General features: G+C 47.5%; 1 protein-coding gene across 1 annotated transcript in view; it reads right to left on the bottom strand.

The window, feature by feature from the left end:
- The window catches only part of CPPED1 (calcineurin like phosphoesterase domain containing 1), a 75,607-nt gene that overhangs the window by 25,725 nt on the left and 36,483 nt on the right, over window positions 1-13,399 (bottom strand). Inside the window, exon 3 of the mRNA XM_081169714.1 lies at window positions 6,668-7,090. Within this exon, the coding sequence (XP_081025840.1) occupies window positions 6,668-7,090 (423 nt within the window). The remainder of the gene's footprint in view (window positions 1-6,667; window positions 7,091-13,399) is intronic.

Genomic DNA, 13,399 nt, shown 5'->3' with positions numbered 1-13,399 from the left:
GACTGCAGGCAGCTCTGCGCGGCCATCCGGAGCGGGGCGGGACTTCGCGCCCGGCTCCCGGTGGCCGCGCAGAGCTGCGCTGATCCCGGGACTGCAGGCAGCTCTGCGCAACCCTCGGAGCCGGTCTCCCGAGGGTTGCGCAGAGCTTCCTGAAGCCTGGAGAGCGAGAGGGGTCGGTGCGCACCGATCCCTCTTGCTCTCCAGGCTTCAGCGAAAGCCTGCATTCGCCCCATAGGACGCACACACATTTCCCCTTCATTTTTGAAAGGGAAAAAGTGCGTCCTATAGGGCGAAAAATACGGTATGGTGCTGGAGGAGACTCTTGAGAGTCCCATGGACTGCAAGAAGATCAAACCTCTCCATTCTGAAGGAAATCAGCCCTGAGTGCTCACTGGAAGGACAGATAGTGAAGCTGAGGCTCCAGTACTTTGGCCACCTCATGAGAAGAGAAGACTCCCTGGAAAAGACCCTGATGTTGGGAAAGATGGAGCGCACAAGGAGAAGGGGACAACAGAGGACGAGATGGTTGGACAGTGTTCTCTCTTTTTTTTTTAATCATATTTATTAAAATTTCCAATAATGACAGAATAGAAAAAATAGAAAAGATAAAGAAAAGAAAGAAAAAGAAAGACCAATTTTAAACCCTTATTTTCATAACCTTCTTTCTGGGACTCCCTCCTTCCCCTCCCGACTGTATTCCCCTTTCCCTAAGTTGGTTCCACAAGTTCTCATTCCCAATTTAAACCTAATATGTTGTGCCTATTAGCCAATTTAAATTACCATCTTAACATCACTCCTCATCTTTAACAAAATAGAAAAGAGATTTTCCCCCCAAGATCTACCCCGTTTCCTTCCACGAATTCCCCCTTTTTTCCAAAACATGTTAAATCAAAATACCAAAGTTATATAGAAAGATAAAAGATAAAAGATAGAAGAAGATTCAAAAAGTTGGTTACATAGCCTTTGGATTCTAGAATTCCCCCTCCCTTCCCCGGTTTAGATTCCCCATGTCCATCAGTCTGTATGTTGTCGGCCTGGAGGTCTCAAGTCCACAGCCAAATTTTCCTCAAACCATCTTGCCGGTTTTCTTTAAATTTGCTTGTTTTGATGCTGTTTAACTTCAAAAATCTAGTCTAATAGAGGCCTTTAATTTCCTTTGGTCATAGTTGCTCCTCCCATTGTTCTTTCCGTGGCGTAGTTGGTCCTTTGCTCTTTTATTTCTTACTTTCTCAGGTTTCTATCTTGTTCAGCTGCAAAACCATTCTTATTCCAAAATCTAGTATCTCTACAGAGGTTTGTTATTCAGGAACAAAAACTTACGTCCAGTTCCTACCTTGCTTCAATAGAAAAATTCTATTGTGTTGTCACCTCTGTAGACAAAACAATACTTCAGTTTAGCTGCTTTCCCAGGAGATAAGTCCTGTACCCATCCCGGAGTAGTTTTCCACATACGCCACTTGTAATGTCCCAAAGCCCCTCTAGGGGGGTTGCAGTAACTTTGTATCCTCTAATCCAAAAGTCAAGTTGTTGTTTCTCCCCCCCCCGACATTTTGTATCCATATTTATGTCCAATTGTAACAAAATTTACCAGCAAAATACTTATAACAAAGTCCTCTTTATGTTCTCAAGATTTGACAGCTACTTTGACAGCTGTCAAATTCTCCATCTCTCTCCGCCAGGTTCTCCGAATCGCCCCGGTTCCCGGGGGGGGGGGGTTGCCTTTTCCCTCTCACCCTCGACTTTTCTCCTCCAGCACAATTCTTGTAGTATCCCATCGTGGAATTGATATTTTTTGTCAGCAATAAGCTTCTGAATCGATCTTGGTTTCTCAGTCCTTGTTTTAGCATGTTTACAATCAGGGAGGGGACTGACTTCCTTTTTAGATCCCCCCGCTCGTGCCGAATCCGAAAAAAAATTCCTTTTTTTTCTCCTTTTATACCCGGTTACCCAATTACTCACGGGTTGTTGTTAAATAGCCGAATTTTCAATAGAAAAAGCCAGCGCTCTCCGACGAATGGCATGCAGCTGCGCTCGGCAGGGGAAGCGATAGACTCACAGCACCACGCCGCTCCCCGGCACCCGATCCGTAGCCTTTAAAAAGGCTCCTTCACGAGTCGGGAGGGCGCTAACGGTACCAGCCGAGTCCCCATGTCCACGGGCTCCGTGCCCGTGGTTTTTAAGGGTCCCCGCGTCGCCGGCGCGGTAGGACCCAGCCCCTGCCGAGCAGACTCCCTCCGGAGCTCGGAGGGAGTCCGCCATTCGGCGATGGCGCCAACCCGGAAGTCCGGTTGGACAGTGTTCTCGAAGATACCAGCATGAGCCTGACCAAACTCCGGGAGGCAGTGGAAGACAGAAGTGCCTGGCGTGCTCTGGTCCAGGGGGTCACGAAGAGTCGGACATGACTAAACGACTAAACAACAACAACAACAATCAGAGTTCAAAGACGTACTCCAGCCAGGGAAAATGACTCAGGGACTGAGAATCCTGCCCACAATATTGGAAGGGGCATGGGAGGCCATCATGTCGAACACCCTTGCTCTGTGTAGGATTCTGAGGTGGGGCACCAAAGAACCTAGCCATTCCCTAAAACAATCCTCTCATTTCCGCAGTGACATTAATGTGGGCAGTGCTTTTGTAGAGGAACCACAAGACTGTGTGAGATCCTGCTCTGAGGAGATGACGAGAGACTAATCATCTTTTAGGAACTAGAATCCTGTTTCTCTCCAAAAAGCAAAATACAGGGACAAGAAACAGAAAATAGTGACTGTTCCTGGTGAACAGAGAAGAGTTGGAACATATAAAGCAAGCAGGTGTTTGTCATCCTAGAAATGTAATAATGAGGGGTTGAACATTTTTCATCATGGACAGGAGTAAGGATCTTGAGCCAAGCAAAACAAAATTATGCTGCCTCCAGCTGGGAATAACTGTTTATTTTGGTGTGTGTGTGTGTGTAGAGGAAGCATCTGAACAGATCAGCTTACCTGGAAATGACTGTCTTCTAAAGGCATTCTATACGGCAAGAACTTGCAGAAGCAAGTTTATTTATTTATTGCATTTATATATCACCTCACCCTGCCTCGAAAGGAGCTTAAGGCGGCATACACAGTTCTCCCCCCCCCCTTTAATCCCCAAAACAACCCTGGGAGGTTAGGGTGAGAGGTGGCCCAAGATCACTCAGTGGACCTCATGGTGTTATTTGAATTCTGGCCTCCCAGGTCTTAGTTTGACACTTCAGTTACAGCGGTACCTCAGGTTAAGTACTTAATTCATTCCGGAGGTCAGTAATTAACCTGAAACTGTTCTTAACCTGAAGCACCACTTTAGCTAATGGGGCCTCCCACTGCCGCCGCGCCACCAGAGCACGATTTCTGTTCTCATCCTGAAGCAAAGTTCTTAACCTGAAGCACTATTTCTGGGTTAGTGGAGTCTGTAACCTGAAGCGTCTGTAACACGAGGTACTACTGTACTACAGAACCCTGGCTCTCTTGATCTCTCTAAGGACTCAAGGACTTTTGAATTCAGCACTTGCTACAAGTAACGATCTTTTCCAAAATTACAATAGGTTCTTATTTTGTGTTCGTGAAGAACAAAGTAAGAGTTCTGCTCTGAAGATCTAGGCCTAACAACATCTTTGTTTGAAATATGTTGAATGGGACTACTTAGCTGTAATATTTTCAATTACTTATTGGTCTAAAAAAGGCATAATTTTGCTTTGTCACTATATGGGCTTTAATGGAGTTGCAGAAATTCAGCGTTGACTAAAAAATAGCTGCTTGTCCAAATACAAGATGCCTTGCCAACCCTTATTAAAATTATTGTTGTAGCAGAGGGTTGTGTTCCACGCCACCCCCCTCCCCCAATAATTCCAAATGCCCTTGCACTGCGGAGGAGAAGACAGAAAAAAGCAAATAGGAGGGGAAAGAATAATATTTCATTTAAAAAAATAAAATAACCAGTCTAATTTTCTCCAGTTTGGATATGAAAAATTTGAATTAATATTAAGTGATTAGAAGGTTAACCTTCTTAGACTGCAAAAGCCAAACGTGATGATGATCATGATTAATACAAAACATGCAGGAATAGGCTGATTTCATTATTTATCATCTGACTATCATAATGAAGGATGTGTTCGAATTGATTATTTGTGGTCAAAGTATGAGATGAGAGGGTGGTGGAGGAGAAAGAGAGAGAGAGAGAGAGAGAGAGAGAAAGAAAGAAAGAAAGAAAGAAAGAAAGAAAGAAAGAAAGAAAGAAAGAAAGAGTGTATTATACCTGACTGACAACATCCTGCAAAGAAGGTTCTTCAAGTTGTTTTTTTGAAGGAAACAGAACAGCTCTGTTACTAAGGAAACTGAGCTATGCAGAGCTCACAGTTTCTGAATCAGGGATTATTTCATAGCAAACTTAGTTACGCTATTGTACGGTGAGCTGCCTAGCAGCCCTCTCTCTGTTTGGCTTAATTAATAAGAATACTTAACTGAATGGGAAAGAGATATCCTATTCTGCTAGCTATTTGTTCTGTACCAAGCAGTCCTGTTTACAAATGTATTACATGCATGCAGATGGGGGTCGTATGCAGACCAAGCGAAGCCCCATTCAGGTGTTCGGAAGAATGCCTGTCCGCATTCCGTGTGGAGGGGGTGTTAAGTGGGCGCACACATAAGCCCCGCCCCAGTGACCCCAGCAGGCAGTATCATTGGCTCTGGCTCCACCCAGTCATGGGCTCCCTGCCTTCTGCCGCACCAGTCACCACTGCCCAAGGGAGTTACAATCAAACTAAGAATAGGTGCATGGGAGATGGCAGAGGAAGGGGAATGGAAATGGAGATAGGGTTTTACCATATTTTTCGCTCTATAAAATGCACCCGACCATAAGACGCACCTAGTTTTTAGGGGAGAAAAACAAGAAATAAGAAGCCTAATGAGCGAAGAGGGAGCGCTCCTCCCTCTTCGCTCAGGAGGCTTTGTGGGGCTATCCCTGAAGCCAGGAGAGCAAGCTGGCTTCAACGAAAGCAAGCCTCCTGGCTTCCCCCCGACCTCCCGCAAGAGCCGCACGCTCTTTAAAGCAGTGTTTCCCAACCACTGTTCCGCGGCACACTAGTGTGCCGCGAGATGTTGCCTGGTGTGCCGCGAGATGTTGCCTGGAGGGAGGCGGGCGAGTCGGGCGGCGAGAGGCGGGGCGGCGGCGGCGAGGAGAGGCCGCCCAGCGCGGGGCTCTCGCCGTCTGCCTGGCTGGCTGCCTGCGAGCTCGGCGGGCAGTGCCTCCGTCCGCAGCGCCCGCCTCGCGGCTCTCATTCCCTGCCCCTGCCAAAGCTCACCCAGCCAAGCCGCGCTTTCCTGCCTCGCTTTGCTGCCTCCTCCCCCCCCCAAAGCTTGGAGGTTCCCCGGCAAGGGGGAGGGGAAAAAATTGAAACTTACACTTTCGTGCGTCCCTCCCGGCGTGACGCTGCGCGCTGACGTCACGGGGCTGTAATGGTGGTGTGCCTCAAGATTTTTTTCATCAAACAAGTGTGCCTTTGCCCAAAAAAGGTTGGGAAACACTGCTTTAAAGGGAGCGTGGCTCTTTGGGGCTTTTCTGGGAGGTGGGGGAAGGGACAGAGCCGTGCGCTCTGTCCCTTCCCCCACCTCCCACAAAAGCCAGGGATAGCTGCATGAAGCCTCTGCATGGCAGTGGGACAAAGGCTCCCCTGCAGAGGCTTCGCGCGGCTAAGCCAGAAGCTAGAACAGCCAGGGGGAGAGCTGCGCAGCGCTCCCTCTCACTGTTCTGGCTTCTGGCTCAGCCCACGAAGCCTGCATTCGCTCCATAAGACGCACACACATTTCCCCTTACTTTTTAGGAGGGGAAAAGTGTGTCTTATAGAGCAAAAAATACGGTAAATAATAATAGCAGCTGCAGCAGCAGCTGCAGCAACAACAGCAACAACAAACATGTTAGCAGCTTTTCTAACAAAGTAGGGCAGGATGCTGGGGCAGAGTACAGTGGTACCCCGCAAGACGAACGCCTCGGAAGACGAAAAACTCGCTAGACGAAGGAGTTTTTCGTTTTCTTAGCCACTTCGCAAGACGCATTTCCCTATGGGCTTGCTTCGCAAAACGAAGCTTGCCCCGCAAGCTCCGGGGATAGCGGGGAAGCGCAGCGCGTCTTCCCCGCTGTCCCCGGACCTCTTTTGAAGCAAGGGGCGGCGGGGAGAAGATCGCTTCTCCCCGTTGCCAGCCCCGCAATCTCCAGGGACAGAGGGGAAGGCGCGCGGCGCTTCCCCTCTGTCCCCGGACGGTCTCCATAGGAACGCATTAATTGATTTTCAATGCATTCCTATGGGAAACCGTGCTTCGCAAGACGAAAAACTCGCAAGAAGAAAAAACTTGCGGAACGAATTCATTTCGTCTTGCGAGGCACCACTGTACTGATGTTTATCTGAGCTTCTGTCATTGGTATCACTGCAGCTTACAAGAAGGGTTCTGCTGCAACCAGATTGGTTCTGCTGGTGTGTTTGCAGCGATGCTGTTGATGGGAGGTAAGCGCTGCCGCCCCATCAGCTGCAGCTGCATATTGGCCCACCCCCATCTTCCCCCTGCAGACTGAAGTGGTCCTCTAAGCCCAGAACTGGTCTAACCGACTGCCTCGCCGCGGACCAGGCCTCTCTCTGATCTATGAAGGAACCCTGTACCTGCTTTGTGGAACTTCTCCAAGAGCTCATGCCGAATGGACTTCTCCAGGTTGAAGTAGTCGTGGTCTTCATCGGGTTCTCTCAGGAACAGAGGGATGTGCTGGAAGACGACAGCGTGGCGGCACTTTCTCGCTTCGGCCATTGCAAGCTGCTGCTGGAGCCACTCATCCTGGGCCTGCTTTAATTCCAAGCACTTGGAAGCATCAAAGTACAGCTGAGAGTTCAGCACAAGGAAGAAGACCCCTCCGACCCAGAAGCTGAAGTAATCGTCACCCCACTTTTGGCAATAATCTTCAATTGTTTCAGGAGTTGGCGTGTTCCCAAGGTCGTGGTTCCCACTGACGAAGACCAGGGGGATGTCGCTGCTGACACCCTTCAGGGTGTTTTTCAAGTCTTGTATTTGTGCCTCCCGCCAGGGTGTCCCTACAAACCAAAGGATTAGACGTTATTTCTGCAGGATTTTTACCAGTTCTGGCTCCCTCCTAACCTTTCGACATCTGCCACTCTCATTATGCAAAGAACTTGATTATCAAAAGCCCAAACCAAAAAAAAAATAACAATTAAAAAATACAATGATCTGGAAAGGTACAATTCAACAAACCGTGAAAAGCTGACCAAACCATCAGAGCATTTGATCTGCCATTTTAAAAAAAAGATTATTTTATTTGACATGCCCAGGCTTGGCAGGAGTGATTCAGGAAAGGTTCCATAAATATGTAACGGCATTTGCACGAAAACCTGTCGGTCTTCAGTTCATGGGCTGAGACCCACATGCGGGTCATAAGACAGGATCAAAAATCACAATTCAAAGCTAGCTTGCATCTCGAAAGCATTTGAAGACTAACCTGGTTCAGACATAACAACAAGCCACAGTTAGTTGAAAACAAAAATGAAAGCCTCCGAGTTCCTACTTGCAGATGTGTTGGAGGAAAAGCACACAACACTAAATAACAGGCTTTATATAATGAGAAAACTCAGTATTCTCCCTCTCTTAGAAGAGAGTCTAAGCTGGAGAGGTGTATAGTTTTGCAGTACATCAGGATGTGCAGAGCCTGTGACCCTCTCTATATGTTGGACTCCAAGGCCCATCAACCCCAGCCAGCATGACCAATGGATAGGGATGGTGGAAGGTGGAGTTCAGCCACATCTGAAGGGGACGTAGCACATATTTCTGCAGTCATAGATTGAAGGATAATGCAGGGAAATCTCCTTCGGTAAGGAAGTGGTGGGAGACCACAGGGAAGGAATAGCTGGCATGAACAAGGATGGATACCTTACGGTGTCTGTTGGCTTGCAGTGCTGGCTGCAAATCTTCTCAGATCTTGAGAGAACAATCTGCTAGTGATGCTGCTCTAACTAAGCCTAAGTATGCGTAAACCACATGTTAGTCATACTCAGAGCAGACCCACTGAAATTAAATAACATGACTTAGTAGTTATTTAACTGAGTAGAACTCGGTTCAATGCAACCCTTGTTTTTCGCTTTAAGCGCCAGGCAGATTTTTCTTATTTCCTGGGCTTTTAACCCTTAATTTGAAGGCTGGCACTGTGACCTCTTTTAGTGGAGAGGACCTGTAGTCCTGCCCTTTTTTTGTTATCTGTGTTTTTAGCCTTCCATTTGTTTAGCTTTAAGGCCTTCACTTGTATTGCTGTACTTTAAGGCTTTTATTGTTACTTTCAAAAGGCTCTAATGTAAGTTGCTTTGAGTTACTTCGTAAGAAAAGCAACTAACAAATTAAAAAAAGTAACAATGATGATGATGATGGTATCTATTATTGCGTATAGCTTAGTTGGTTAGAGAGTGGTGCTGAAGGAGCGTCTCCACCACCATTGTTCTGCCCGGACACTGAGGTCCAGCGCCAAGGACCTTCTGGTGGTTCCCTCACTGTAAGAAGCTAAGTTACAGGGAACCAGGCAGAGGGCCTTCTTGGTAGTGGCACCCGCCCTGTGGAATGCCCTCCCACCAGATGTCAAAGAGAACAACAACTACCAGACCTTTAGAAGACATCAGAAGGCAGCCCTGTTTAGAGAAGCTTTTAATGTTTGATGGACTACTGTATTTTAATATTTTGTTGGAAGCCGCCCAGAGTAGCTGGGGAAACCCAGCCAGATGGACGGTGGGGTATTAATAAATTATTATTATTATTATTATTATTATTATTATTATTATTATTATTATTATTATTATTATTATTCTGCACATGCCTGCATTGCAGGGGTTTGGACTAGATGATCCTCAGGGTCCCTTCCAACTCTACAATTATATAAACTACATCTGCATCCCACCTTTTTTCTCCAAAGAGCGCAAGGTGGTGTACACACTCCTCTCCCTCTCCATGTTAACTTCACAGGTAGGTTAAGTTGAGAGACAGTGACTGCCCCTAAGTCACTCAGGGGGCTTCGTGGCTCAATGGGGATTTGAACCCTGGTCTCCCACGTCCTAATCCAGCACTGTAACCACTGCACCAAGTAATAATGCAACTAATAATTTTAAGCCCTGCCTTCATTTCCATTTCCCTTCCTCTGCTGTCTACAGAGCATCTCTTCTTAGACGGCAAACCCCTTGGGGAGTGCTGGCTGGTGCCCATTGGGACTGGTGGGGGAGAAGGCAGGGAGCTGATTAAGAGCCAGAGCCAATGACAGGCAGAACCAGTCACTTCTAAGTCCCTCCTCCTCCTTGCTGAGTTCTACCCGGAGACTAAGGTACTCATAGGCAGTGCCAGTCCCCGGACTTGTTATAATGTAGAAGGTGGGGAGAAGAGGAGCTGGCTGAGGGCAGGCTGAGCAGTTCTCCATTTGCCTTAACGAACCAGCCTTTGGGGCAGAAAACTCTCCTCCCCTTCTTTATAAAGTGGCCAGGAACACAGAGGGCCTTTTTAAAAACAAAATCCCCGTCTCCCGCTGAAGATCCTGCTTCCACACTAGGAGAGGAGCCAGGCTGCCTTCACCCCAGCTTGCTGTGGTCAGCAGAGGCGACATTGGCAGACTATTCTCTCAAAGTGCTAATCCATTTGCTAATAAATCCAGTGTTTAACTGACCTTGGCCGTGCCTGCTGCAGAGGACGCAAGTACAGAAAGAGGAGCCATTTATCAGTTGACAGATCCCTCCTGCAGCCCTGCTAGTCTCTGTGGGGGCAGGTAGGTATCAGCTAGAGTTTTAGCAAAGTGGAACTGGTCCTGAATGGACAAGTACCCTCTCATCTCTGGGGGGAAGAAACCACTGCAAACTTGTTCTAAGAGAGAAGCAAGGCTGTCAGGGAGCCAGCACGGTGCACCGTAGGGGTGGGGAGCCCTTAGCCCTCTCCAGAAACTCTTGGAATGCAGCTTATATCAACCCTGACCACTAGGGCATGCTGGCTGTGGCTGAGAGGAGCTGGAGTTCAACAGCATCTGGAGGGCCTTAGGTCCCTACTCCCTGATGTAGCTGCTGGAGAGGGTCAGACTGAAGTTCAATTCTCTGCATCAGCTGCAATGCTCACTGGGTGACCTCAAGCCAGTCACAATCTTTCAGCCTGATCTACCTCACAATTAAATGCCACATGTGCAAACCATGCATGCCACTCAATGTTCTCTAGATGCGAGGCGGACTATCAATAAAAACAATATATACTTCAGTTATACCCTCCCTTTTCTGCAAGGAGCTCAAGGCAAGGTACATGGCTCCCTGCGTTTTATCCTCACAGCAACCCTGTAAGGCGGATCAGACAGGGAGATAACTGCTTGCCCAGGTTCACCCAGCTGTGCTTCATATGGCTGAGTAGGAATTCAAAACCAGGTCTCCTTGGTCAAATACTATATGAGGGGTGCTGAGACTTATGGGAGCTACACTGTTTATTTGTTTGTTTGAACTGGGACCCTGAGGTCCAGTGACTGGTGGAAGTTATGGGCTCAGGTGGGTGGCTTATACCTCGGGATAAATGCGCTTCAAGTTAAGTATTTTTGCGTTGCGCTCCACGGCGACCCAGAAGTAACGGAGCGTATTACTTCTGGGTTTCGCCACGCGTGCATGCGCAGACGGTAAAAATGACATCACGCACATGCGTGGAAGCGGTGAAACGCGACCCGCACACATGCAGACGCGGGTTGCGTTAGCTTCAGGATGCGAACGGGGCTCTGGAACAGATCCCGTTCGCATCCCGAGGTACGACTGTATCTATCTGAGCACATGCTGAGTGCGGAAATTTGTAACCAATACCTGAACAAAGATCACAAGTCCTTTTACACAAAAATCCACTTCTAGTTTTCTCCTAAGCATTCAAAATAGTTTAGGGTGGTGGTGGAGTGGAGAACTTTTTTAGGTGCTGTTGTTTCATAACTGGGACACCTTTGCCAAGAATGAAGGCTATCAATGACTACTAGCCACAATTGTTATGCTCTGCCTCCATTTCTGGAGACAGCAGGCCTAAGAATACCAGTCATTGGGAATCGCTAGAGGAGATAATGTTGCTGTGCTTGGATCCTGCTTGCATTGGCACCTGACTGTGAGAACAGGATGCTGGACTAGATGAGCTTTCGGATGATCTCTTCTTATGTTCTTACTGCAAATCTACCAGTAGCACCCAATCCACCTCCTTCACCCCTGGACCAGATCACACTGCCATGGCAGTGTGGATGTTACCTACACTACAAATTTGTGAGCCTCCATGGCCTTTTCCCTTGTCAGTCGGGGAAGCTTCAGCCCTCCAGCAATTGCTGAACGATGACGTCCGTCATCCTTGCCCCTTGGCCATCCTTGCTGGGGCTGATGGGAAGTGGTAGTTCAGAAACATCTGGAGGGCCACAGGTTCCCCACCTCTGGCCTAGAAGGAGATACCCAGTGGTGCTTTGTTTTTGTTCTGACTTTGACCTACTTTTCCCGGAGGTGAGTATACCTGTGCCTCAGCTCCTCCCTTCAGACTGCAGGTGGTGTGTCAGTGGGCTGCCTGATGGAGTGCTTCCCTGCCTTCAGCATTTCCTGAGCAGAGAAAACTAGGTGAAGTGGCTGCCCGACTCCCATACAGGCAAATGATTAGGCTGTGCCAAACTGCAGTATAATATGAAGTTGTTGCTTTCCACAAACTGATTTATCACTGTGAGATGTGAAACAAGAGGGGATATCCTAGAACAAAAAACGGTATCATGGGAGGTTTCTTATGCTTTAAGGGGAATAAAAATGTCCATCTAGAAAAAGGAAAAGACGAGAAGCAGTGGAGAAAATTCACACGTCAGTTTTAGAATACAGTCATACCTCGGGTTACAGATGCTTCAGGTTGCGTGTTTCTAGGTTGCGCACTGCACCGAACCTGAAAGTACCGGAATGGGTTACTTCCGGGTTTCGGCACTCGCACATGCACAGAAGCGCCAAATCGCGACCCGCGTGTGCACAGATGCAGCGCTGCGGGTTGCAAACATGCCTCCTGCACGGATCACGATCGCAACCTGAGCGTCCACTGTATACAAAATGTTGCAGTGTGAAGGGCTATTGTTCAGGGCCCAGAAGAGGGCAGGCTGGGCTGGCAACACTGTACAAGAGCACTTCATGCTGCAACATTTTGTTGAAGGTCTCACTTGTCTTTTCGTTTCGTTTTTGCAAAAGCCTCCTGGTCACTGAGTTAAAGCTGACTGAAAATCCAGAGGTAGCATTATTATCACTTTACGATGGGGTGGAAGGTTCACAGGCTATGAAGGACTTGCTCACAAATTTATTGACAGCTGCACGAATTATTATAGCTGGGAAGTGGAAGGGGCAAGCAGAATGTAAAATGGAAGAATGGTATAAAGAGGTGGGGGATATAGCTATTAATGATAAATTAGCATTTGCCATTAAGATAAGACAGGGAATATGCAGGAGAAATGATTTTGAGGAGATATGGAGGGTGTCTGTAGAATTTGTACTGTTAAAATAGAAAGGGGTCAAACCATTGCAAGAGGTGTTGAAATTTTGGGAGGTTTGATAGTTACAATGGAATGGTCTCAGTGGTGGGGGTGCAGATTTTTATTCTTATTTATTTAAGATTATTACTTTGTCAAAAAATAAAACAAAGCATTTTTTTTTTTTAAAAGCCTCCTGGTGTATATGTGTGTGAGTCTGTGGGGAAATCTTTTCTTGATCAAAATGCCAGATACAGATCAAAATAAATACAGGCATTCCCCATTTACACTTGTTCTACTTGTGCACAACCACGTATATGCGGGGCACCGGAAAATAATTAGATAATTCAGTTCAAACCCGGAAATGGTGGGAGAGAGCTGGAGAGTCCTTGTGGCTCGTGAGGAAATCCTCCCCAGAGCCTGAAGAGGACATCAGTGAGGGTGGAGGAAGCTCCAAAGAGACTGGAGTGGGATTTGTTTGTGCTGCTCAGCCTCTCCACCTAACAGCTGTCATGCGGGGTAGCACAGCAGCAGCAGCAACAACTGCTGTTGCTTTCCTGAGCATCCTCCAGCCTCCTGCCAGGCCCAGAGCTTCAATTCTAGTTGTGGACATTTTTGGATACAGTATTTTTAGTATGCATTACAGGCAAAGCGACAGAGAGGGCATTTAAAGGGTGTTTAGAGGGTGCTCCCCAGTTTACGCAATTGCACTTATGTGCATGGGGGCCCAAAATGTAACCCTGAAAAGTGGGGAGTCACCTGTGAATACATAAAATTTGTTGGTGCTCCCACAGTGAACTGTTCCTGGGCACCACTCACATAGGCAAACTCCACAGCTGAGTGCAATAAGCAAAACAAGGTGAGTCAATGTAGATAATACTGA

The sequence above is a fragment of the Podarcis bocagei genome (genome assembly GCF_964188305.1).
Source record: "Podarcis bocagei genome assembly, chromosome: 14".
NCBI classification, from domain to species: Eukaryota; Metazoa; Chordata; class Lepidosauria; order Squamata; family Lacertidae; genus Podarcis; species Podarcis bocagei.
Note: the sequence above shows the minus strand (reverse complement) of the source record. Positions and strands in the feature narration are given on the sequence as shown.